This window comes from Theobroma cacao, chromosome 8, assembly GCF_053813885.1.
Source record: "Theobroma cacao isolate CCN51 chromosome 8, ASM5381388v1, whole genome shotgun sequence".
Taxonomy (NCBI): Eukaryota; Viridiplantae; Streptophyta; class Magnoliopsida; order Malvales; family Malvaceae; genus Theobroma; species Theobroma cacao.
This window is the reverse complement of record NC_142646.1, coordinates 5,959,463-5,982,152: the sequence shown is the minus strand read 5'-3', so window position 1 is coordinate 5,982,152 and position 22,690 is coordinate 5,959,463. Positions and strand designations below refer to the sequence as shown.

Here is a 22,690-nt window from a genome sequence, read left to right as displayed (position 1 = left end):
GAATCTTATTTTTTAGGTGGTTCTTTGGAGATTAGGCATTCCATGCTAATTTCAATGTCAGAACTTATATACTTTGCCATTTAGTTGCTTAATACAATCAAACTCAGTCAGCAGACAAGTATAAAGATTTGCCCTATAAGAGCTTAACTCGCGAAGTTAGGAGACAAAGTAATAGCAGCCCGTGAATATTTGAGCACTGCAACACTTTGCACTAAACTTTTTTTTTTTTTTTATAATTGAAGAGGGATCATTCGAATCTTACTCTTTAAGTAGGAGATTATGCACAACCAATAAGATAAATGCTCGGATGCGCCTTGCACTAAACTTGTTTTTTGAGAAAGGATAACAAAAAACCGAATGGTCCCAATCTTCAGAGATGATGCACATATAATACATGAGCTGCTGGCAATAGGACATCCCCATCGAAAGATTCTTTGTAAAATTTGCCTACATTCTTTTTATGTGGTTGTTGCCATGACAAAAGAATGATGAAGCGTAAGTATTTTGTTTTGTTTTGGAGATGGTCTTTCCTCGTTTCCAGTAAGGAACCCTTCTGGAACTACACATGGTAGTGTATTTTTCAGGTTTTTACCCATTCATAGCCATCGTACAATGTTTATTATTCAATGGTGGTGGTGGTGATGGTTTCTACTTTGATGAGTTCGATCCATTTGGCATATGAACCTATTACTACAATATAGTATTAATATAACTTGTAAGATGATTGCCATATAGGCTTATGGCCAGGCTATCCTTTGCCTATTTTAAAGAGCTATTCATGTGTATAAATGTCATTGGTTTAACAAAAGGTCTAAGCAATGCTTAGTTTGAGATACTGACTTCATTTAACAAACGTTCAACCTCCTTTAACATTTCTAAGAGATGCTTAATTTAAGATCAATAAATGATCAAGCTTTATAAATAAGAAGCATTTGTGATCAATAAATGATCAAACTAAATAAAAGAAGTCCATAAATTCTTGAATAAATTTAACATATTTAATTGATTTTTATCAATCGACACAAGTATATACAAAATAGAAATCACTTGTCATGGATTAAAAATATTCAAAGGTAAACTATTTCAGGCAAAGTTTATCTTTTAGGTAGTGCACTTGTCATGGATTAACATTTCTTGTCAATTTCTTCTACAATTTTCTGAATGCAACTGACACAGATACACCACCGGTAAGTATAAAGTATACAGCCTTAAACTCACATGGGCCATTTGGATTGTAATAATAAAGTCCAAGGTATGGCTGATCAATGGAGGGACTGGACATTTTGAAGGGAGTTCGAGGTCATTATTGTTTTTCTTCTTTGCTTTGTCTCTCAAGTGGCTTAAGATTTGGGTCTGACGACTTTGAACTCTGGTACCTTGGTAAACCAGGTTTCAAGTTCTATAGGAATATGCCCAACTTGAATCCAGTCGGTGAAGATTCTATTTCTCTATTATAAAAAAACAGTTGAATCTAATAAGTGTATTTCCTTCCCTAGTTTCTCGCTCGAGAAGTGTCAGATTTGTACCTTTCCTCTCCTTTTAGTTTCCTTGGCAAGAAAACAAGAACTTGAGAGCAATAATAGGATTTGCTAAGTCAAGAGACCGAACACTGACAGTATTAGGATTCAGGATTGACTTGTTGAGAGTGATCTTGCACCTGGCAAGTATGGTGTTGGCTGTGTTTTCAGCTTATCAGCTTTTAGTTCACTGAACGCTAGCTGCCGCAGAGCCACGGTATAATTGCAGCAGGTTCCACTATTCACATTTTTTTTAAAGAGCATTTGCTGTTTAAGCCTGGATACTGTTTGTCAGGATGATTGACCTTGAAGACCTTCCGCACGTCAGATTCTGCCCACGGGAATGGGAAGGATCTTTTGGTATTGTTTTTGGATGATTGAAGATTATTTATTGAATTGTTTTGTTAATACCAATGGCCTCGGCTGTCCCCTCCCTGTGTCTTTACTTTTCCTGATCATGGGTCATGTTTATAGGCCTTCATCTCTTAGTTACCACTCCGTATACTATTTGGGCTTTGTTTGATGGCTCCGCTCATGGGGTAGCGTTGCGTCTGAAACCAACTAGGAGGACGGATAACCTGCGGATTCTAAAGAACTGCAAAATTATGGTAGTGAAAGTAGTTACTTAGGCAGGCTAGGAGGCTCATCAAGGCAAAAGACCATCTAGTTACTGATATAAGGTGCCGTTTGATTTTTGTTGAGAATGAGCTCGTTGAGAATGTTGTTGCTTGGTATGTGATTATTAGAAAGATAATTTTGTGGCCAAACATAAGGGAGAGGGATGGTGGGGGTTGGTCATCGCCACTTAGCTTTTAATTTTTTTTAATTTTAACGTATATAAAATTCAAAATATATAACTTTGCTACCCCTGCATCAATTAAAGAGTTGGTTTGAAGTTCTTTTAGGCTCAAATCTTGGAATTATTTTTTTTTCTCTTTATAAGTATACTAAACCCTTTTGGAATTATTTTTCTTTCCTTTTTCTTCTTTCTTTTTTTTTATCTCCTTTAAAAATATACTAAATCTTTTTATTCCTTTTTAATCATCCATGAACTTCAAAGCATGAAAACATGTCACAAAATTTACCATGCCTAATGTATAAATTTAATATTAATTTTTATTTCTATTTTATATATAATGATATTGATGAATCTAAAAATTTATATTTAAATTATTAATAAAATTCTGTTATAATTTAATTTATTTCATAAGTAATTAATTTTTTACTTCAAATCAAATCATTGACTTAATTTATGACTTTGTGTGATTACTTTTTAACCACTCATAAAATCATCGATATGTTACTATTTGCAACGTTTGGCATAATATGAAAAGATATGATTACTGAGTAAATTACATTGGCTCGTTTGGTTTGAAAATATTTTATTGAAAATGTATTATAAATTTATAAAATTACTTTTATATATGAAAATATAAAATTAAATAGTTACATTCTATTTAATATAAATTTTTAAGTTTACATTTCTTTTATAAAAATTGATTGAAGTAAAAAACATATAAAATTATTTTGTAAAATGGTAAATAAAAATATAAGAAAAAAAGAAATGAAAACACCAAATAAAATAAGAAAGGCAACAAATGGAAGGGCTGTTGAAAGCAGATTGTTACTGGGTTTTTTCTTTTTATTAATTTACTTTGTTTTACCCCTGACAACTTAAAAATTACCCAGTATGTATGGCCCTGCAAAGTAAAAAGATCAAATCCTCCTTCCAAGCACACTACAAAGTGCTCTGAGCTGGAAAAGAGAAGAACAGAGATGGGGTTGACATTTAGAAAGCACTTTAGCCGGGTTTTTGCCAAGGAGATTCTTATTTAGATGGTGGGTCTTGATGCTGCTAACCACTATTTTGTACAAGCTCAAGCTCGATGAAAAAAAAAGCTATAGCCACTGGTTCGAAGATCGTTTTTTGAAAGATGAAGAAGAGTGAGGATTAGATTATGGTGAGGATAATTTGGGGAAAGAAATTATAACTTTACCTTCAAGGAAAGTAACTTTTCCCGTGAGAGAAGAGAATGATATTCTCTTTGCTCCACTTTAGAATGGGAAGATTTTTCAATGTTTCTTTTGCAAACCAAACACGGTAAGCACATTACGGCCTATTAAAAAGCAGGGATCTTTCCTCCTTACATCATACCAAACGCCCCCCAAAGTTTTAGAGACAAGGAAAAGAAGCTCTCTTATATATAAATTAATGGTTTGATAAAATTGGTTTTTAACAAGGTATCCGGAGGAGGTATACCGTATGCTTTGCAGAAGCTCGAAGGAAAGCGAGGAACATAAAAAGTTGAAAACAGAAGTCTTATAGAGATTGAAAATCCCATATTGCTATCAACACAAAACCAATCAATCATATTTGTACGACAATGATTCATTTCAAAAATTGAAAATCAGAGTCATGCAGTTACTTGATGGAAAACAAAAGGATTAGATTAACGAGGGGCTTTCTTCTTTCCAGCCACAGTAACCCTCTTACCCTTCAAAGTCCGAGTGTTGTTTTTGGTGCGCTGTCCTCTGCAAGGCAAGCCCTGAATATGGCGCACCCCTCTGTAACACTGAATCTCCTTCAGTCGCCTTATATTAAGAGCATTGAACCGCCTCTGCAACACCACAAGAAAGAAAAATCATCAAATCGCTTAGAAATGCGTGTGCTGAGTTACCAGAAGGAGAATTGGCAATTACCAGGTCGCCTTCAATCATATACTTGGAGACTTCATCACGAATTGTGATGAGTTCTTCCTCAGACAAATCTTTGGTGATTTTGTTCTCCATTTTGAGATCGCAGAGAATTTTACGAGCCCTCGAACGACCGATTCCGTGGATGTACTGAAGAGAGAATTCCACTCTCTTGTTGTTTGGAATTTCCACTCCTCCAACACGAGCGCATTCGATGCTTAGACTACGATACTAATTGATTTAAAAAAAAACAATAAGAATTCGCTTTCCAACTTAATAAACTAAAATTTAAACAAAGGGGGAAAAGGAAAGAGCTTTAGAATTCTAAATTTGAATATGAAAATTCTCTCTTTTTATCCTCGAGCATACTGAAGTTCTGAATTTGAAACTTCCAAATATGTTGAAACTCGCTTTGCCTAAACCCTATATCAATTAAGCCTAATAGTACTAATTAATTTCTGTTTGTCATTATTGAAAATGTAGGACACCAATATGAACAAAATTGCACTGAAATCAAGAAATTCCAGCTTAAAATTTTCTCTTCTTTGATTCCAGGAAACAGGATTAAGCAATGAAATGAAACAAAATTGGCAAAAAAAAAAAAGAGAGAGGAAAATCCAGAAATGACAAGAAATTAAAAGGGATTTTTACCTTCGGAGGGTTCGAAAGTGGAAGGGAAACAGAGTTAGAGAGAGAAAGAGAGCTCGTTTTGTTGCATATGAAGGAGAGAGAGGGTGCCACGGGCATTGCCAGGGTTTGCGCCATATTCCTATCGATTTTCTCGGTAACCAAGCAGAGTGAAGGAAGAGCTCAAGAGGTTGCTAGTAATTCTATCCTCTTTCCTAAATTGGAATGAGAAAGACACTCGCTCGAGTAAAGATGGAAAACAACACTCGCTACTTAATAATAGCCACGTCGGAATGGGCCTAAATGTGGTGTAGCCCAATTGGATGCGGTAATACTGGTAGCAATGTATCGGCCCAACTTGAGGCCTCCAAAGGTGATATCAACCCAATTTATATTTTGTTCTGTTGGAATTCGTTACTATTTGTGCATTGAAATGGCCCAAGATTAGATGTGTCAATATGGGCTAGGCCCGATGGGTCGGTACTTTTTTTATTAAATATGGGGTGGGTTGGGTTTGAGTATTTGAGACCCATATTATAACCGTGCCTAAATGGGCTAGCCCGTTTGATTAGGGGGTTGACTCGGGTTGGGGCGGGCCAGCTCGGAAGGCCAAAAAAATTTTATAGTGCTAGGCAAGAAAGATCCAAGACTAAGAAGCCCAAGCCAAGAGCCCAAGACCCTAACTCCCTAAGAACCCTAACCGCCACCAAAGTCCTAACCAGCTAACCCCAAATACCAAAATCCCCAAATCCCCCTACCGTACGAGCCATCTGTGATCTGTTAGTGGGAGTTGTTTCTGCTGTTGTTTACTTGTTATGGTATGGGTTTTGACTTCTCTCGCCGTCCTGCGACTCTCGCCTAAGCTTGGAGGCAATCGGCAATCAGCAATAGGCAATCGCCTAACCCCCAGATCCCCAAATCCCCCATCGCCGCTTGAGCCATCTGTTCTTTTGTAGCACTACAGTTGTTCTGGTCTGGGTTATGGTCCTTATGGACTTATCTCGCTGTCTCACCTAAGGTTGGAGCCAATCGATAATCGACAATCGCCTAATCCCCAGATTTCCAATCCGCCCGAGCCATCTGGCGGTCTCAATTTGCTTCCTGACTATAAAGCTTTTCAACTTCTCGGTTTCATCTCTCAGTTCTCACTCCCTATTCGGCATCCGGCCATGGGCATTTGGCTATCGGCATCGACACATCACCTCTGGTATAAGGTATAAATTGACACCCCATCGCTAGTATTAACTTCTCAAAATATGACAGCATCTGGTATTAACTTTTTCCAAATGATTTATCTAACTGAAGACAGAAATTGTATTGCCTGTGAAATTCTTACTAAAAGATTTGTTATTTGGGCTATATATGCTTGGACTTTTCGATGATTAATTTTTTGTTTATAAGCTCCCTTGGCCACTGGTGTCTTTGTCACTGTATTTACTTTGATGACAACATTGCATTTTGTTTGAAAATTTGTTTGGTATTATCTTTCATTATAGTGGCACATGGAGGACCCTCATATGTCTATTGCAAATTGAAGAAACACTTTGTAATTTATTAGACCAAATTTGTGTTAAATTCTTAAGATATACATTTTATTTTAAAATCAAAAAGAGCATATGGTATTCTATATTTTGAAGGGAACATGAAAATATGAAATCTAATTTTGATTATACATGGGACGACTAAAGAACCTAAAAGAGAGAAAATATAAGATAATGAATGATAGTGCCTCAAGGCAACAAAATTTGATGTCCCTTTCCTTTCACCTCTCCAAATTAAGAACTTTTGTAGCTATTTATTCTACTAATTAATATACTTGGTAATCTTATAAGTTGGAGAATAAAATACTTTTATCCATTGACAATACTCACCACCAGTAGATACACTACCTAACAAGGGTGATGGTATTATTTAAAAAAGAAGTAAAAAAAATGAAGAAATACATAAGGGTAGCCTTAACAAATGCACATGTGCTATTTAAGGACAATAATTCCCAATTTTCAAATCCTCAAATTTAAATAAATAAATGTAAATATAGATTCAAAAGTTGCATATATTAAACACTATGGCTTACCATTTTGTGATGCATGCTGAATGTATTGTTCTTGGAGTACAGTTTTACCACACCACCACTTTTGCGGTCTTGCCTAGTGCTCTGAGTTTTCTCCTACTTGACCCACTCGAGACTCGATCAATCTTCGGCAGTACAGGTAAATCTTTGAATACTTTTAATAGTAATTTTGTAGAGAAAATTAAAAATGTTAGAAGTGGTTTAATTTTTGTGAATTTTGAATTTGTGAAATGTTAGAAAATGAATTCACCCTTGCCTATAATCTAACTTTTGAACTGAATCAATAAGTTTTTATAAATTTTTAATATTTTTTTATTCATGTTTATGTTATTTGAAGGTAACGGTAATGGATCAATCAGTTGAAAACTATATAAATATGGATGATGACGTGAACATTTTGAATGAGGATGAAATTCCCTCTCAATCTCATATATCTGAATCTGAACAATTGAATAAGAGGGCAAAAAAAGAAACTTCAAATGTTTGGAATTATTTCACTAAAATAGGCAAAAAGCAAGATAGAGTAGAAAGGGCAACTTGTAATGGTTGTAAAACAGAGTATAAAGTTGGCCCTAAACCTGGTGGCTCTAATTATGGCACTTCACATTTGCGTCGTCACATTGACACTTGTAAATTCATTTCCTATTTCAATCCACATCAAATGCTAATGGATTATGAAGGGAAAGTAAAGGTTAGAAAGTTTGATCCTAGGATTTCACGTGACATGCTTGCTGAAGCCATAATTAAGCATTACTTGCCTCATGCTTTTGTTGAATATGATAAGATTAGAGCTTGGGCTAAGTATGTAAATCCAGATGTGGTGATGCCTTCTAGAAACACTGCTGTATCTGATGTCCAGAGAATTCATTTGAGAGAGAAAGAGAAACTTAAACAAGCCATGGCCAAGGTACCTAATAGAATTTGCTTAACTTCTGATGTGTGGACAGCATCATTTCTGAGGGTTATATTTGTTTGACTGCTCACTTTGTCAATGAAAATTGGAAGTTATGTAGCAAGTTACTTAACTTTTGTCATATGCCTCCTCCACATGCTGGAGTTGAATTAGTTGCTACTATATTTAATTGTTTGAAAGAATGGGGAATAGATAGAAAAGTTTTCTCTCTTACTTTAGATAATGCTTCTACTAATGATAACATGCAAGGTATCTTGAAAAGCCATCTTCATTTGCAAAGTAGCTTGATTTGTGATGGTGAATTTTTTCATGTGCATTGTTGTGCTCATATCTTAAATCTTATTGTTCAAGAGGGCTTGAAAGCAATCAATGAAGCATTACTTAAAATTAGGGAGAGCGTGAAATATGTAAAGGCATCGAACGGGAGGATGAAAAAATTTCAAAAATGTGTTCAACGTGTTGGTATTGATGCAAGTGTTGGGTTGTGTTTAAATGTGTCAACTAGATGGAATTCAACATATTTGATGCTTGATAGTGCAATCAAATATCAAAAAGCTTTTGCTAGCCTCTAGTTTGTTGATAGAACTTATAAATATAATCCATCTGATAAGGAATGGGGGAGAGCGATTATAATTTGTGAATTTTTGGAGCCCTTTTATGAGACCACAAACTTGATATCCGGTTCATCTTATCCAACTTTCAACTTGTATTTCATGCAAGTTTGGAAAATTTAATCTATTTTAAATGAGAATTTGCATAATGAAGATGAGGTGATCAAGGATATGTCTCAAAGGATGAAAATGAAATTTGAAAAGTATTGGAAAGATTACAGTGTAGTGCTTACATTTGGAGCTATTCTTGACCCAAGGATGAAGCTTGATTTCTTAAGATTTTGCTATTCTAAGATTGATGCTTCTACTTGTCATGAAAAGTTAGAAAATGTGAAGACAAAGTTGTACGAGCTCTTTGAACAATATGCAAGCAACACTGGTGCATCAGGTACATTTTCTCACTCAACGAGTAATTTGCCTAAGCAAGCCGGAGGAGGAACTAAACCCAAGGGATTAAAGATCTTTAGTGTAAGTTTTGTGTCTTTCCTTCATCTTATTATATGAGAATTTATGTTACTTTATTTATGTTTTGATAATTATTTTTTTTGTCTATGTATTTAAAAATTGTAGGAGTTCAAAATGTTTCAAAATGAAACAATTTCTATTGCTAGAAAGTTTGAGTTTGATGTTTATTTAGGTGAGGCAAAGCTTGATTATGAAGTGTTTGAAGACTTGAATGTGCTTAATTATTGGAAGGATAATGCTAAGCGCTTTCCTGATCTTTCTGTTATGGCACGAGATGTATTGAGCATTTCGATTACTACGGTAGCATCAGAGTCTGCTTTTAGTATTGGTGGTCATGTTCTTACCAAGTTTAGAAGTTCTCTCCACCATGAAAATGTTGAAATGCTTGTTTGCACAAAAAATTGGTTACATGGCTTTTCTTTAGCTGCTGATGGTATTATTTATTTTATATATTTTAATGTCTTTAATTTTTACTTGTTAAATTAATAATTTTAATTAAAATTAAAACTCACTATATTCTCTTTTTTTTATGATTATGAATATTAGATGATGATTCAGAGTTGGAGACATCATTGCTGTCCAAATAAGACTCAAATGTTTTGATTGAGGATGAAGATTGAGAAGAATATAAATTAGTTTTAAAATTTATAAATATTTGATTATATACTTATGTTACATGCTAATGGGATTGTAGTTTGTGTATTTATGTTAAAGATTGAAATTTTATTTATATTTGATGTAGTGTATTTGCTTATTTATGTTTAGTGTAATTTATTTATTTGTAATATGTTTTTATTATTCAATTTATGTATTAAATTATTGTATAATTTTATTGATAAAAAAATAAAAAAAATTAAAAAAGGGTTGGCCCAGCCCAACCCATGGGCTAGCAAAGGGTGGGCTGGGTTGGGAATTTTACAACTCATATAAAATATGGGCTAGCCCGACCCATATTTTTTCATCCCACAAGGGCCTGGGCCGAGCTGGGCCGACTCGACCCATATTGACAAGTCTACCCAAGATATCCAATTACTTACTGCCTAACATCTTATTTTCCTTGATTCGCTATGTCACTTAGCTACAAACGCGAAAGCCCATCCATAATGTCAATAAGTAGAGTATTCATTAATTTTGAAGTATCTGAATTTAAATTCGATTAATAAATGAGTTATCCGAATATTACAACCATTTGAATATTTTTAAAATTTAATATTTTAATCCAAATTTTAATACATATCCACTACACAATAATTATCCGAATTCATTTAAAAACTCAATTATGTAAAAAATTATTAAAATACTCTTCATGAGTATTCAATTATCCAAACTCAAATCCATACCTATATCCATATACAATAATATTTCTCACCCATATTTCATATATTTCACTAAAAATTAAATTTATAAAAACACACAAATAATCAAATTTAAATTTAAATAATCAAAAACAATATTTCAAATATCAACTTAAAAAAATAAATAAAAATATTCAAATAATATCTTAAACAACATTACAAGTTTCAACAAGACAACAATATTACAAGTTTAATTAACTAATTGAGTTTGTTCTTAATTACATAAAATTAAAAAAAAAAAACTAAGTTCCAAAACTATTCTAATCTCACAAGTATATATACTATAAGTTTATATAAATAAAAGTATATATATTATAATTAATAATTTTATAAATTATAATTTTTGGAATGTCAACACAAAATAAAAAGTAAATATATTTATATTTAAAGTAAATATACTAAAAGTATATATATATATATATATATATAGTAGTAATTATATTTCTTATAAATTAACACAATATATAGAATATATATATTAAAAGATATTACAAGTTAATTAATAATCATAGTTTCATGAATTAATTTAATTAACAATATGAGTTTGTCCTTAGTTACATGAAATAAAAAAAAATAGGTAGGTTCTATAAGTATTTTAATCTCACAACTTCTTTTTAGGTATATATATTATAAGTTTATGTAAATAAAAGTATATATATTATAATTAATAATTTTATATGTTATAATTTTTGTAATGCTAATTCAAAATAAAAAGTAAATATATTTATATTTAAAGTAAGTATACTAAATGTATATATATAATAGTAATTATATTTTTTATAAATTAACACAATATATAAAGTATATTTATAAAAGACATTATAAGTTAATTAATAATGATAATTTCATAAATTAATTCAATTAACAATATAAATTTATCTTTAACTACATGAAATAAAAAAAAAAAACATAATTGGGTTCAAGTACCAAGTAGCAAGGGGTGGTATCAACTTGACACGAGTAGTGAAATTACTAGCTAAACCCGTCCCAAACCTAATTATAAAATATCTTAACCCTATATAATTGAATTGGATACCCATTGCCATCCTTAATCGATGTTGGAGATTTCATCATTCTTTCATTTTGACCATTTAGCTGATTCTTCAGCAACCAGCACGAACAATTGGTTAGCTGACTTCGAGTTATAAATCATAATAATCTACGCATATGCTGGTCTTGGTTCATAAATGCTTAAGCATGCTTGACGAAATACCTAAGCATCCTTTTGAAAGCCAGGGAGAATTGATTCTTAAGCTGAGATCTGTTAGTTACAAGGCCACTGACCAGCAGAATGCAAAATGGGAGTTTCTCCCCATTTTAGGTGGTCAGTCCTAACTACCATATGCAGTTCCAGACTCCATGGTGCTTGATGTGAGTTAGATATGGTATCTTCAAGAAAAATGAAGAGGTTCAAGTAGCATAAAACATCATTTAAATAATGAACTTTTTGAAACATTATTACAATTCAAACCGCTAGGGCAAACAGAGCTGCTTCCACAGAGACCAAAGCAACTACATACCATCCTCGGCAATTTTGACCAGCTTTTACAATTTTCTTGAAAAATAAATGGCAACCATCTCGGCAGCACCAGAAATTAATGATCAACTACATATACCAGAACATGATTTAATGCCGTTGGATTCGTTCTCTGCAGCATGAAATAATAAAAGCAAGAAACAAGCCTTAGTTAGGACTTAGGAGAGGCTTTATGTCTCTCTACAACAGCATTAAATCCCTTCTTTGCAGTCCGGGCATTGGTTTTTGTGTGCTGTCCTCTGCAAGGCAACTTATCCTCATGCCTGATCCCTTTATAGCACTGAATAACCTTCAATCTGGTCATGTCTGCATTGACACATCGCCTCTAAATCACCCAAGAAAAGAATAATGTTAGAGAAGGTAAGTTCCTAACGCAAGGAAGTTGAGTAGAGAAACAAGTTTATACCAAATCTTCTCCAATGACATATGTGGAAGAGACATGCTCACGGAGAGACATGAGTTCTTTTCCAGTTAATTCATTAGTGAGTTTGTTATCTATATTGAGCTCGCTTAAGATCTGGCGAGCTCTAGTACGGCCAATTCCAAAGATGCTCTGAAGAGAAACTGCAAGGCGCTTGTGGTCTGGAATTTCAGCACCTCCCACACGAATGTATTGCACTTTTATTCCATGGAACTGCAGAAAACAACATGTCAACAATAATAGGTTCCAGTTGGTACCGGGGAATTCATTAAAAAAAAATATTCATTTTTTGAAGGCAAATCAAAGAAAAAAATGCCTGATTTCAACTCTCAAGCTCAACTGATCCTATCAGGTAAGCATATAAACCTTGACCAAAACAAAAGTGCAGATAAGCATATGATCCTATCTGGGTTAGCTGCAGCTGAACTTGAGGGGAAAGAAAATAGAAATCCAATTAAACAATAACACTGCTTACTGCGATAAAAGCCTTAACCGTTATCCAATTTACATCTTAGTTAAAAGAAAATTTGTTTTCTAGAGTTCAACATGTTAATAGAACAACGACAAAAAGAACATCAAAATCCTCCCATAATTAAACAGTTAATATAAATAAAAGACAAGAGCAACAGACAGTCTCATTAACCCAGAAATGTATGACATTAAAATCTTGAATATAAATAGTAATCTTGATATAATCACAAACCTTGGCAAGAGGCCTTAACGCGTAGGAATATGATCAGCAAATTCTTAATGAAGACATTTTGGCTAACGAGAATTAAGGAATGAAACTCACCGTTATGTTTTGGAGAAGCTGATGACTGACATCGGAGAGTACTCCAACTGAACCCCGTAAACCCAACATTCTGGAAGGCGGTGAGAGTAGGTTTGACAAGAATCAGAGTTTGCACTGCGGTGACTGGGTGGAGAGGGTTTTCCGAGGATTTTGTTTGCCATTTTAGGAGTGGGAACTGGGAATAGCAATTATCAACTTGGGCCGCTGAAACTTCTGAGCCCGTTATATACAAAAGCCTCGATCTGTTCCCAGTCTTGCCTTGGCCCAAAGGCTTGGGATGAGTCAATTTTCCTTTTTTCCAAAAACAAAGAAATTGCATTGGGTAATGATTGTTCCTATAAATTATTAAAGGGTAAAATACTCTCACACTTTTAAATTTTGATTGAATTTATATTAAATTTTATTTATTTTTAAAATAAACACTCTATCTTTAAAACAATATTTTTTACTAGACATGTAGATCCAATTGTTAGTCAACCGTTAGTATTTCTGACAACTTGCTAACGTGATAATAATAAAATAACAATTTTACCTCTAATTAATTTTTAAAATTATTATTATATTATTTTATTAGTTAAAAAAAAACCTTCCCATTTAGGGGGCACTGGTGCTCCTTTGGGGAGCCTTATTTAGTGCTCCCTTTTCTTGGGAGTATTGATTTGTTTTTTTTTTTTTTTTTTAATAAAATAATAATTTTTTAAATTAATAGAGAAAGAAAAGGTATTTTAGTTTTTTTATAATTTCTATTAACGGTGTTTGCACTTTTGGGGCGGAGTGTTCATTTCGAAAACTAATGAACTTTCGTATAATTTTGATAAAAACTTAAAAAAATAAGGGTATTTTACCCATTATTAAAAGATAAAATACATTAATATTTTTAAGTTTTAACCATAATTACACATAAGTTTATTAGTTTAGAAAATAAACATCAAACCCCAAACACATAAACAACGTTAATGTTAAATTTAAAATATCTAAAATACTTTTTATTCATCTATTTTTTTCTTATGCCGATCGAGGAGTTCCCTTACATCAACTAGTCTCCCATCTCCTTGGGCTCCCTTAGGGAGCACCAAATCAAGCTCTTGGCTCCCACGAGAGCACCAAATTTGGTGCTCACAAGTAGCACTGATTTGGTAGAATCTGGCGCTCTTTGGCTAGATTCGACCATGGGGTGGTAGGTTCAAAAGTAATCAACAGGCGACAGGGTTGTTTTTTTTTTCTGAAAAATTATAATTTAATAATTTTTAAAATTAATGAAAGATAAAATTACTTTTTAAATAATGTCACATCATCAAATTAATGAAAATATTAAATTAACTATTGAATTTATATATCTAGCGGAAGATATGTTTTTGAGACAGAGTATTCATTTTAAAAGTTGATGGACTCATGTGTAATTATAATTAAAACTTTGAAACTTTGTGTATTTTATCCATTATTATATTTTATATTTCAATGATCTAGTGACCTAAAGTGTAAATATTAGAATCTCATGTCGTCCACTCCATACCGTAGATGTCAAACTTTATTCATGTATATAGTGAAAACTTTAGTTACTAGTCATTCTGCATAGATAAATGTACGAAGTATTATTTGATAAAGATAACTAAGAATGTCTTCAAGGCTTATTACCATTGTTTATGTTGTCAGCATTATGAACACTATCCTGCCAAGGTTGGCTACCTGGGCCTCGAGCAACGCCAATAGAGCAGGAATGGCCTAATAATTAAGGTTGAAGCCATGATGCCAACATGGAGAGGAACGGCCCAATAATTAAGGTCTCGATGGAGTATACGCTACATAAAAGCCAACTCTTTTTGCATGAAATAGCAATGTTAATTCGTTGCCGAATATGATCACCATGAAGGTGATGTGGTCCCGGGGCTCATCCGCCTGGAATCACACAAAATGCATGTCCATGAATCCTGGTTCAACCCGGATTTCTTCTCTACAGTATAAATTAGCTATTTCCGCTTAAGGTCCAATATTGCTTGCCAATTTCAAAGAGTTCTACGAGAATTCGTTCAGCTGCAACTAGAGGTCACTTTCCATCCTTAAATATTTGGCACCACATGGAATATAAAAATGAAAATTAAAAAAAAATTATTCCAGAAAAGAAAACATTCAATTCTGTTTTTTAAGTAAGAAATAGATATAGTTTCGATTTTGTAAAACTAAAAATAATGTTTCTAATATTTGTAGGGATAAAATTATAATTTTTTTTTAAAAAATAGAGATAAAATTATAAAAAGAAGAAGGGCTTCTGCTAACCTCTTCTGGTGGATACATTATTTTTTTTATAATTGAGAAAAAGAAGATTTAAACTTTATTTATTATTCTTTAGGCAAAAAATTCATACACAAACTAATGACCAAAATGCTTGAGTGCTGTGAATTCATATATTTATTGTTAAGTTAAATACTTAGATGCAAGAGTGAAGATTGATTTTTAATATGGTTCAAAATGTTCAAAGATTTTAACTTAAAATAATTGAGTCTAACTTAATAAACATAGGATTGATTATTGTTTTTTTTATTTACATAAAGGAAAACTTCGTTCTTTTACCACATAAAGGAGAATTTATCGAAATCGTAAAAAGACATACCATATATAATAAATAGGTGATATTAATTAACGATGTTCATTGCCACGTAGGAACAACGAAGCAGCGCTAGCATCCACAAACCAAACGAGCTTTCCATCTTGGGGCGAGACCATTTGAGCTGGATGTGATCCAATGGGCTTACGACTCACCATTACATCCATGAAAGGACGGGCCAGATCCATCCCCGCGGCCACGATCGCCACGTTGGCTGCCGCGTTGATCACCGGGAGAGTGAGGGTCACGCTCTCTATCGTACCGTCTTTGGAGACACAAGCAACCCACTGAGACTCTTCTTGCAAAACCGGGTCATTAGGATACAGAGACGCCACGTGGCCGTTGGGCCCTAAGGATAGGAGAACAAGATCGAATCTCGGGCAGTCGCTTGATGGAGAAGCTTGGACCGTTCGTTTTTTGACTTGTTGCCTAATAGAGAACTCGTAGCTACTCGCTGCTGATTCCCCTTCTACGCCATGGCTTACAGAGATAATGTGTGCTGGTAGTAAAGGAACCTGTATTAAATTCGTAATTAAGTGATTAAATTCCTTTGAATTAGGCCAAAAAACAAAGTCTGATTAATTAACGGGACATTACAAGAAAGGATAATTCGTTAAGTACAATTTTTTTATATAAATCACCTTACAATACTGATTATTTTATATATTTGCATATAATTAATAATAATACTAATTTCTATTATATTCAAAATGTGCTACTCATTCATAAATATTGTTTCGTTTGATTTTCTTTAATCAAAGTTTTTCAATTTTAAATTGAACTATTTTAAGTATTTGATTAAATTGAATTTTAACAAATATATATTTGATAATTATTTTATGCACAAATTTAAAATAAATTTTTTAAAATTTTAATTAATGATAATTAGATAAATTGAACTTGAAAAAATTAAATGCAATACACTAATAGTGTTAGGCAAGACGCCAGTAGCCCGTTTGAATTACGAAATAGACAAAAATAAAATAGAGTAACTATTACGTTGAAATAGAATGAGGTGAGAATAGAATAACATATATACTACGTAATTTGGTATGACGAATAGAGTAGAGTAAAAATAATTATTATGACTTATTACAACGTTTAATTGATAACAATAACTTTGAAATAAAAAAAAAAATAAAAAACAAAAATATCTTTTATTATGTATATGATTAATTATTTTTATTTTATTTTTTAAATATTAATAATGTATAGTTTAATTTAAATATTAATTATTTTAATATAATTTTATTATTTATTTTTTAATACTATTATGATAAAATATTATTAACTTTTTATATATTCTCATTAAAAATTTAATATATTAATAATTTAATAAATAAATAAAATTTTAATATTTTAATCATATTAATATTAATATTTTAAAATTTATAAAATATTTTTTTTCTTTCTTTTCTTCTCCATGGACCGACTACCGAAAAAGTGATCGGTGTAATAAGACGTCGATCTGACGTATCATGTGACCGAAACTGGCCACTAAGACGTCAGATCGACGCTTCTCGCTACTAGATCTGACCGTGAAGTGCTAGATCCAACAGTGGGATCTAGTCGAGAAGCACCAGATCCGATGCTTTCCATAGCCAAATGTAGTCGTGGAGTGCCAGATCTGGCTATTTCTCGATTCAATCTTATTGAAAAGGGCTAGATCGATGCTTTCTGACCATATTCGGTCGTGAAACTGTCGTAGCCGTCGCCATCTCCGATGATGAGTGCAGGTTAGAGAGAGAATGAAAGAGAAAAGAATATGAAAAAAGAGAAAAAAAATGAGAAGAAAAAAAACATTTATAAGTCTAAAATTGTAATATTTTTAAATTATAAAAAATATTTTATTCTCATTAAATTTTAATATTATTCCTCCAATTATGGAATAACAAAACTCATGCTGCACTATTGGTACAAGAAATAGCTAAGATATTCCCTGTCTATTCCCAAGGGAATAGTTTACCTTCGTTTGGTACAATAATAACTATTCTTTAAAATGGGTCAAAATCAAGCATAACTATACCCGAGCTTCCCCATATGTTTTTTATTCCATAATTGAAGGAATAACTCTAAAATGAGATGAGACTAAAATGCTCCTTATAACTTAAAAATATTACAACCCTAGGCCTATAAATATTTTTTTTTCATTTTCTCTTCTTTTTTGCTCTTCTCACGTTCTTTTCTCTCTCATTCTCTCTAAGTGACACTCAACAGTGAAAATGACGGTGGCGATGACTACGACCATGACGACGGCAACAACTGTGACGACGATTTCACGACAAAATATGATCAGATAAGATTCAAGCGGAGATCTAACCAAATATGACACTTAAAAGCCAGATCTAGCCGCGAGAAGCACTGGATCTGGTGCTTCCCAACCAGATCCCATAGTTGGATCTAGCACTCCACAACTAGATCCAACCGAAAGGGAAGTGCTGATCTGAAGCCGTAATGGTCAAATCCAACCACATGGTGCACCAAATCGATATTTTATTACACCGATTACCTTTTCGACGACCGACCCATAAAAAAAATAAAAAAATTATTTATAAAATTTAAAATATTAATATTTTACATAAAATTTAAACATTATTAATATTAATAATTAAAATATTAATATTTTAAACTATTAATGTTTTATTTATTAAATTATTAATACATTAAATTTTTAATAAATATAAATAAAAAAATAAAAAATAAAAAAAAATATATTATAAATAAAATATTATTAATTAAAAATATTAATAATTAAATTATATTAAAATATTAATATTTAAATTATAAATTATTAATATTTTAATTAATTATAAATTATTAATATTTAAAAATAAATAATTATATATATTAATAAAAAATATTTTTATCTTTTTATTATCTATTATTTTTTTATTTCAAAATTATTATTACCAACCAAATACTATCATAAATCATAATAATTATTTTTACTCTATTTTATTAATTATATCAAATTACGTAACACTTATTTTATTTTATATTCATCTTATTCTATTCTTACATAATAATTATTTTATTTTATTTTTATTTATACCGCAAATCAAATATTCTTATAAAAAAACTTAAATTCAATTAAACTTTAATTTTATCCCATTTTCAAAAATAACTATTACTAAATAATAACTATTTCTTATGACATTGCATACCAAATGAAGTTAAAAATAAAACATGAGAATAGACAAAGTATAGCTTAACTATTCCCTGTACCAAACATGCATTAATAGCATTAAAAAGGGCGTCGTAATAGTAATTTTTTTTTTAACCTACGCTAATATATGAAATTATCAATTGAGGAATTATCAAGAATAGTACAAAAGGACCTGTCAATTCCTAACACTCCCTGCACACTACACGAGTCTAGCCCGAATACTCCCACTCTCTTTTTACGCTGCCATTAGATGCCAACTTCTGGTTGCTCAAATACAGCAAAAATTTCAGACATATCGAAAGGATACAAATGAATTAGTAATTATTTGATTCAAATTTATGAACCTCGCTATACCATATTATTTATCGTTGGCTTAAATAGTTATAAATTCTTGAATCACTATCAATTTCTTTAATTTAAATTCCTATTCTTTTATTAGATTTAAATGAACCATTTTAATTTATATCCAAACAAATTTTTAACTTACGTGGAAAATTAAGCACCGTCAAGTCCCAACTACTATTTTTGGCTCATGTGACTTGAAGATGTAATCACATGGTAGAACAAAAAATTCAAAGATTTGGTGAACCACAATCGTTACCTCTGTTATCGATCATCGGTGGTTGATTGCCATCGTTTACTGACGCCAAAATCACAAAAAAAAGAAGAAGCCTTTTTCAATTTCTTTTATTATTTTCTTATCTGCTTTACTCAGAGTAATTTTTTAAAATATAAAAAAAAACTGAAGATCTAAAAGTTTTGAGATTTGTTGAAAATCGAGTGGACGTGTGGAGTGAGAGAGAGAGAGAGGAATTAGTAGCAAAATATTGCCATGACTAGATACAGATTTTGTCTTTTTGTGAAAAAAAAGAGAATAATGAGGAAAAATAGAGATTTTTTTTTAAAAAAATTAAATCAATTAAAAGGTAGAAGGATGAGTACGGAACTCAGAAATAGGATTTTTTTTAGGTTTGGTTGGTGACGAAAGACACCAACGAGAGGAGACAACAATGGTCAGATTCTGGGTAGATCCTAGAGATCGTGAGGCAAAGTGAGGATAGAGAGAGAAAAAGGAAGGAACAAATGAAAAGGTTTATATGGAATTCTCAAAACTAAGTCGTTTTAAAGAAAAGTGGAAAATTATCACATAATTACATTATCAAATAATAATATGAATAAAAAAGTTAACCTTTTACCAAGTAACTAACTATTCGAAAGGGTAAACAGAGATGAAGGATGCAAAATAACCTTGGAGATGAAACATTCTTTGGCTTGCCAATAGAGGCTATCAGGGTGTAACTTGGCGACGACGTTCTCCTCCGCCCAAAATACATGCCATTTCGGCCAGTCCACCAGTCTCAAGAACGGTGCTTTGGTCAGTTTCCTGCATTACAAAATGATCATACACAAAAAATGAAAAGGAGAGAGAACCAAACCATAAAGAAAAACAAGTATTATAGTGTGTATGCAAAAGGTTTATAAGGACCCTAAGCGCTTCGGTATGTCTCCTCCAGAGAGAACAAGAGAAAAAGAGCCTATATCTTTCACAGCAGATTCAGCGACTTGAAGCACATAGTCAGCAAGACCTGACGATAGCTCTTCACTGCTATCAAATAGTCTCAGCTCTGGCTCTATCTTCTCCATTGCTTGCAGCTCAGTTTTCTCCTCTCAATACACCAAGTTTCTTCACAACACATAATATATATATACACTAGCAGCAGGAAGACCAGCAAAAGAGAGAGAGAGACTTTTGGGGCATTTACGGCGAAGAAACATGAATAATGCTGTAGGCTTTCTTTCACGTTTCTTGGAGAATTGGGAGAACAATAAATTACCAACATTTTGCCGCCTTCAAGAGAGGAGCACAGGAACCCCTACTGCAACTAGGATTTTTTGTGGTCGTTCTTTCTAGTTTTAAATTACGAAACAACCCCTAGTCGCTTCTCAAGATTTGATGTTTCGGGGCAATAAATCACATGTTGCTTCTATTTTTAAAAGTTTGACTGAAGTATTGGATAAGGATGAAGTTACTGGAAGGCAGTTAATGGTTGGCCAGCGCGAGGACCAGCAATGCTAGGCCAAGGCCATTATTCCATTACCCTTCAAATTTGTGGAACCTCAAACCCAATGAGGTCCTGACAATCGGGGTTTAGCTCAAGTACTAATTATTCAGTCCTTTTACCTGTGCATTTCGGGTTGCGTTTTTCTTTTGTTTTACTTGCCAGGCAAATGTGATCCAGGTATATTTCTAGACAGGGCTACCAGCTCAAACTCCTAGTGTGGCTTTTTCATGTTTCATCTTACTAGTCAATCACGTGTTGAAGAGATGGTTCATAATACGATTCCAACCCCCCCAAATTAACTCCAACCACAATACATTTGTGAATAATTAAATTGAGTTTTGTCTTTTCATACATGCAAAAGACAAAAAAAAATGTACATAAATATTACTACTTCCTGCAAGCTACGTAATGATAAGAAAAATCAGATCCTATATTTGTTGTAGCCTAAGCTTGTCCTTTGGACAGATCAGGTTGAACAAGTAACAGATGATCTTCATATGATCTTTCAGTACTCCTTTTAATATGTACTCTTTGCCATTGATCGATTAGTATATTGATAGATCAGGTCTGAAATTAGCCAACTCTGGAGCGAGCTAGGTTCACTTCAAACCTCAAATTGCCTTATGTATGTTTTATTTTATTTTGTTGGATACGGAAGTTCATTATTCGTGTTCTTCTGTATGCAAGTTCTGTACTTGTTTTCATTCTTTACGGAATAGCAGGCTAGCCTGTTAACTAACACGATTCTTAGCTTTGACCTTATCGTTCAGTTCTTATTGTTTCTGGTTCTCTACGTAAAAAGGAATTTTCAACTTGGTTCTCTAAATATATATTGAAATAATAGTAACTTGCCTTAAAGTTTTGGGACTCTCTCCCACAAAAAAAAAAGTTATAGGCCTTTAATTAGGGAACCATAGTGGAGATTAATGATGGAGAATTGTAGATTTATTTTACAGAAAAAGCTCTCTATGGGAGACATGAAGGAGCACTTGTTCACTTCGATCTATTAAATTAAGTTCATGACTTTATAGAAAGAGAAATTCTAAATAACATAAAAGGACTTTTGCTAGTATACATATGTTCTTGACTTTCTTGTTTCCCATGCATGGACTGAAAGCGCCCGGAGACCTAGATAGTAAACATGATTTGTTTAATTAATTAAAACACGCGGGAATTGAAGTTTGATCTAGAGGAGGGAATTAACTATTAGTTTGAAGTCCTCAAAGCTAACAGCTCCATCGCCATCTGCATCCATGGAAGCAATAACCCCCTGGCATTCCTCCAGGGACAACTCAACTCCAAGATTCCCCAGGATTTGATATAACTCCGTCGCTGTCACAGCCTCTTCCCCATCAACATCAAAAGCCTGGAAAGCGCTCCTGAGAAAACTTGCAAGGTCCCCGAGTTCCATGTCCTTCGTGTTCATCTCCAGGAACTCTTCGATGCTCAGCAATCCATCCTTGTTAGTGTCTCCTTGTTGCATCATTGCCGTTACATCTTGTTCACTAGCGTTGTAACCAAGCGAACCCAGGATTCCACCCAGCTCCGCAGCATTGATTGCTCGATCGTTGTCTGCATCAAATGCTCTGAATGCCTCCACCAGACCCAGGACATGGCTCAGTGTCTCAGTTTCTGCAGACAAAGAACCCGGTTGAGCCATGGAGCTTAAATTTTACCATTCAACTTACCTTTGCCTCGCTCCCTTCCTATAAATAACTAGCGGAAAAGATTGGATCGCATATTTCTTTTTTGGCAAGGTGGCACTGGCACCTTTGTGTCGACATAAAGTTGAAGTGAAAAGAATGTCAGATACGCTTAAAGGTTCTTATCCTCCCTTTTGGTTGACAGTATGCTG

General features: G+C 33.0%; 5 protein-coding genes across 8 annotated transcripts; 1 reads left to right on the top strand and 4 right to left on the bottom strand.

The window, feature by feature from the left end:
* Nucleotides 1–3,822: 3,822 nt before the first annotated feature.
* Nucleotides 3,823–5,035, bottom strand: LOC18592264 (small ribosomal subunit protein uS13c-like). Its single transcript, XM_007018893.3, has 3 exons — nucleotides 4,863–5,035; nucleotides 4,218–4,442; nucleotides 3,823–4,135 (listed from the first exon to the last, which is right to left on the bottom strand). The coding sequence occupies exons 1-3, from the start codon at nucleotides 4,974–4,976 to the stop codon at nucleotides 3,968–3,970; spliced, it is 507 nt and encodes a 168-aa protein (XP_007018955.1). The 5' UTR covers nucleotides 4,977–5,035; the 3' UTR covers nucleotides 3,823–3,967.
* Nucleotides 5,036–5,554: 519 nt separating this feature from the next.
* Nucleotides 5,555–9,652, top strand: LOC18592263 (zinc finger BED domain-containing protein RICESLEEPER 4-like). Of its 4 annotated transcripts, XM_088809083.1 has the most exons (5): nucleotides 5,555–6,052; nucleotides 6,955–7,048; nucleotides 7,725–7,816; nucleotides 8,755–8,901; nucleotides 9,445–9,652. In XM_088809083.1, exons 1-5 carry the CDS (start codon nucleotides 6,008–6,010, stop codon nucleotides 9,499–9,501), a joined length of 435 nt encoding a protein of 144 aa, XP_088665209.1. In that variant the 5' UTR covers nucleotides 5,555–6,007; the 3' UTR covers nucleotides 9,502–9,652. The 4 variants fall into 4 exon arrangements, 2 of the variants coding, with proteins under 2 accessions (XP_088665209.1, XP_088665208.1); XR_001929098.2 differs by lacking the exon at nucleotides 7,725–7,816 and having other exon boundaries at nucleotides 5,557–6,052; XR_016027945.1 differs by lacking the exons at nucleotides 5,555–6,052; nucleotides 6,955–7,048 and adding an exon at nucleotides 9,071–9,331 and having other exon boundaries at nucleotides 7,061–7,816.
* Nucleotides 9,653–11,668: 2,016 nt separating this feature from the next.
* LOC18592262 (small ribosomal subunit protein uS13m-like) lies at nucleotides 11,669–13,166 on the bottom strand. Its single transcript, XM_007018891.3, has 3 exons — nucleotides 13,005–13,166; nucleotides 12,197–12,424; nucleotides 11,669–12,115 (listed from the first exon to the last, which is right to left on the bottom strand). Exons 1-3 carry the CDS (start codon nucleotides 13,071–13,073, stop codon nucleotides 11,942–11,944), a joined length of 471 nt encoding a protein of 156 aa, XP_007018953.1. The 5' UTR covers nucleotides 13,074–13,166; the 3' UTR covers nucleotides 11,669–11,941.
* A 2,338-nt stretch (nucleotides 13,167–15,504) lies between these two features.
* LOC18592261 (putative 6-phosphogluconolactonase 2) lies at nucleotides 15,505–20,551 on the bottom strand. Its single transcript, XM_007018890.3, has 3 exons — nucleotides 20,259–20,551; nucleotides 20,021–20,156; nucleotides 15,505–16,121 (listed from the first exon to the last, which is right to left on the bottom strand). The coding sequence occupies exons 1-3, from the start codon at nucleotides 20,414–20,416 to the stop codon at nucleotides 15,639–15,641; spliced, it is 777 nt and encodes a 258-aa protein (XP_007018952.2). The 5' UTR covers nucleotides 20,417–20,551; the 3' UTR covers nucleotides 15,505–15,638.
* Nucleotides 20,552–21,859: 1,308 nt separating this feature from the next.
* LOC18592260 (putative calcium-binding protein CML29) lies at nucleotides 21,860–22,530 on the bottom strand. Its single transcript, XM_007018889.3, has one exon. It carries the CDS (start codon nucleotides 22,493–22,495, stop codon nucleotides 22,022–22,024), a length of 474 nt encoding a protein of 157 aa, XP_007018951.2. The 5' UTR covers nucleotides 22,496–22,530; the 3' UTR covers nucleotides 21,860–22,021.
* Nucleotides 22,531–22,690: the final 160 nt, after the last annotated feature.